The sequence below is a fragment of the Sphaeroforma arctica genome (assembly GCF_001186125.1).
Source record: "Sphaeroforma arctica JP610 unplaced genomic scaffold supercont1.1224, whole genome shotgun sequence".
NCBI lineage: Eukaryota > Ichthyosporea > Ichthyophonida > Sphaeroforma > Sphaeroforma arctica.
In genome coordinates this window covers 13,866-17,388 of record NW_014039334.1, presented here as the reverse complement: position 1 = coordinate 17,388, position 3,523 = coordinate 13,866, and the positions used below count along the sequence as shown (strand labels likewise).

At 48.0% G+C, this 3,523-nt stretch overlaps 1 protein-coding gene across 1 annotated transcript; it reads right to left on the bottom strand.

Moving 5' to 3' along the window:
* Positions 1-629: 629 nt before the first annotated feature.
* SARC_10372 (hypothetical protein) lies at positions 630-3,397 on the bottom strand (the record flags this gene model as incomplete). Its single annotated transcript, XM_014295589.1, has 4 exons — positions 630-718; positions 1,371-1,459; positions 1,772-1,961; positions 3,266-3,397. Coding segments are annotated over 4 exons (500 nt in total), but the record flags the coding sequence as incomplete, so codon positions are not given.
* Positions 3,398-3,523: the final 126 nt, after the last annotated feature.

Here is a 3,523-nt window from a genome sequence, read left to right as displayed (position 1 = left end):
TGTTTAGCTGGCTTGGTTTCTTACACTCGGTTGTTGGAGACTTACTAGTTGCAACTCTCCTCAGCACTACGTGCACATAGATGAAGGGGTCCAGTCCGATGAGTGACTGACTGACTGACTGTTACTACACATCGCTCTACCTAGCAGTCAATCAGCACATCTGCAATGGACAACAAAGCCATTCACATGGTACTGTGGTGCTCGTGGGGTTCTAATGGTTGTGTGTTTGGTAACGGCGTGAAATTTGTTGGTTCGACGAATGATGCTACTACGCGGCCCATACGAGACCCTCTCACTGCCCTCATTGCCGATGTGTGTGCTGTCATGTGTGAAGGTGAGCAGTGCAGCAGCAGCGCTACAGTAGAAGATCTCGTATATCCACAAAACTCGCACCGGTGTGTGTGCAATGGTGAACAGCATTCCCCTATCCTGGGCACAGGCCACTCAGTATGCGTTGGCAATGTCAGCCGAGGTACTTCTCTGGTCCGTGTACGTTGACTATCCGTGCGCAGCCAGACATGCATGTGCCACAGACGGCTCTAGTTGGGTGTGCACAAGCCCACACCGCTGCTGTCGAGTGTGTCTCCTGCGTGTCTCAGTAAAGACCACATCACCACCCTCTATGCTACCTCATTCCTCGAGCTTCTTTAAGGAACGATCGCAGGTTTTTCCTGAACTGGTTGGCGCTGCCTTTCTTCTCTAGCTCCAGCGCGAGGCCCTGCAGTTGAGACAAAGGGTTGTATGTAAGACTTAGCTTTTTCTTGTGTATAAACTTAGTTATGGTATATCAAAAAGGTCAGTATGAGTTGTGTTACATTTGCATTCTGAGGAAAACTGGTTGGCTTCTGAAAGTGTGGTTCGGAGACTCGAAAGCTGTTGCTTGTTCGACAACGAAATCAGTTGAGAAAATATTGAATACACATGATACTATCTCTGAAATCCTACCCGATCGCGCTATTGAGCACGCGCACATACACAGCAAATTGATGAAGATGTACTACAGACTATCACATGGTACAAGCTACTATAAAAAACACCACAGTCAGTGAGGTAAACCAGTGAGGTAAATAACACTCTTCTGTTGGTAAAGTCAACCCATGGCACAATGTTGATGGACAACACCTCAGGTAGTGGGAGAAACAAAATACGCTTATCTATTGTTGGAGACCAGTCCCCGCTGGCAAGTGCATGCGTGGTTCATGCGCAAACAATACCATTATTCAAGAGACTATCATACAAGTAGGTATATATACAAATAACATCCCCAGTATAACATAATTACACATACGACTCAACTAGTACATACAGGTAACCCCCCCACCCCCCCCCCCAAAGCCCCCCCCAAAGACAGTGCTAGAACATAGACATACCATGGCCAGTTGTGGTGTGACGTTGAGGGACGGTAGCACGGCCTGCCCCAGGTACACGTGGAAATCCGGTCCTAACCGCTTTTCCAGATCTGCGAGAGAAAAAAATCGGGATTTGGTCCTCAGTCTGAGAGAAAAACTGGATTCATACACGGCAACGCCTCATGATATACACACACCTGTAGATCCGCATAAACTAGGCACACACACATCTGTAGATCCACAGAAACATAGGCACACACACACCTGTAGATCCACATAAACATAGGCACATACACACCTGTAGATCCACATAAACATAGGCACACACACACCAGTGCGGCGAACACGTATAGCCACACGGACCACAAACTGCGATACACACACACACCTGTAAATTCACATAAACATAGACGCACACACACCTCTCAAGAACGCAGACACAGTATTGGTCAGCAGCAGGCTTGCTTGGGCGTCGTTGAAGTCGAAATCGGGTGATAGGATGGCCGCAAAGATAGACGGCAATACCGTATCCAGCACAAACTGCCGAAAGTCCACGCCGGCCTCTGCAAGCTTTACGCTGATGGGGTCCGAGGGTGCCAGGCCAAGCCAGTGCTGTGTGTAGGTAGGTATGAGCCAAGGAAACGGAGCATGAGTTCAGAAAACAGACCGCAGTTGTGTATGTACAAACAAGTCAGTGCTGTGTGTAGGTAGGTATGAGCCAAGGTAACGGTGCATGAGTTCAGAAGAACAGACCGCACTTATGTATGTACAAACAAGTCAGTGCTGTGTGTTGTGTGTAGGTAGGTATGAGCCAAGGTAACGGTGCATGAGTTCAGAAGAACAGACTACAGTTAAGTATGTACAAACAGATCAGTGCTGTGTGTAGGGAGGTATGAGCCAAGGTAACGGTGCATGAGTTCAGAAGAACAGACCACAGTTAAGTATTACAAACAAGTCAGTGCTGTGTGTAGGGAGGTATGAGCCAAGTTAACGGTGCATGAGTTCAGAAGAACAGACCACAGTTAAGTATTACAAACAAGTCAGTGCTGTGTGTAGGTAGGTATGAGCCAAGGTAACGGTGCATGAGTTCAGAAGAACAGACCGTAGTTAAGTATGTACAAGCATGTGTAAAGAGTTTGAATACCTTTGCTACCGCTGTGTGTATGTCGAACGCATGTGTGGAGGCACTGATACCAATGCACAAATCGCTACTGTGCGCGTGTATAGTGATTATGGGAATATGGGCTCAAAGGCACTCACCGATGATGTGTGTGTTTATGCACATGCCGTTGTTATGTGTGTTTAAGCACATGCCAACTTATGAGCTACGATACATAAACAGTTGCTATATGAATGCACAGGCATGTGTGTGGGTACGGGCACTATAGACTGCGCAACTGTGCGATGAGATCAGGTAGTGTGTATGCGAGTCTGTGTTCATCCATACGTGTGTGTATACATATCGATGGACTTCCCCTGTGCTTGTGTGCTATATGGGTGTGCAGTGCATGCTTGCAGGTGTTGAGAAGGTACATGGTGACCTATGTGCATGTGTTCATATGTATCTGGTGTCGATACGCGCACGCACCCATGCTTTGTGCCTTATAGAGCACCTTAGAGGACACTCTAGACATCTCTACGCCGCAACGGAGAAGCAAACATTCACAAACACCCCTGGACAATTGCTCTCAACGACACATGCAGGGCTACATTGGCACACACACACATGCATGCACACGCACACACACACGTGCACATGCACACGCACACGCACACACACACACACACACACACACGCGCGCGCATACGCACACGCACACGCATACGCACACGCATACGCATACGCACACGCACACGCGCACACACACACACAGACAGAGAAGCGCATGCAACACGTACAGGGGTACGTCACTTACAGTGCTGAGTGTGTGGAAGAAAGTAATGGCCATCTTCTGCGATGTGCTGTCTGAGGAGTCGCGCACACCCTCTAGGATAGTCGACAGCAACGCAGGCAGGCTACCAATGTTAGCAGGTGCATAGCTGTACATGTGAGAGGTAAGGGAGAACAGGGGACGTAAGCATATGCACAGGTGTTTTGCATCTATTCTTAAGAAGTATGTATATACCCTGTCTAATACTCTGTGTTTTTTGACTAAAATACACACGGGTGTTTT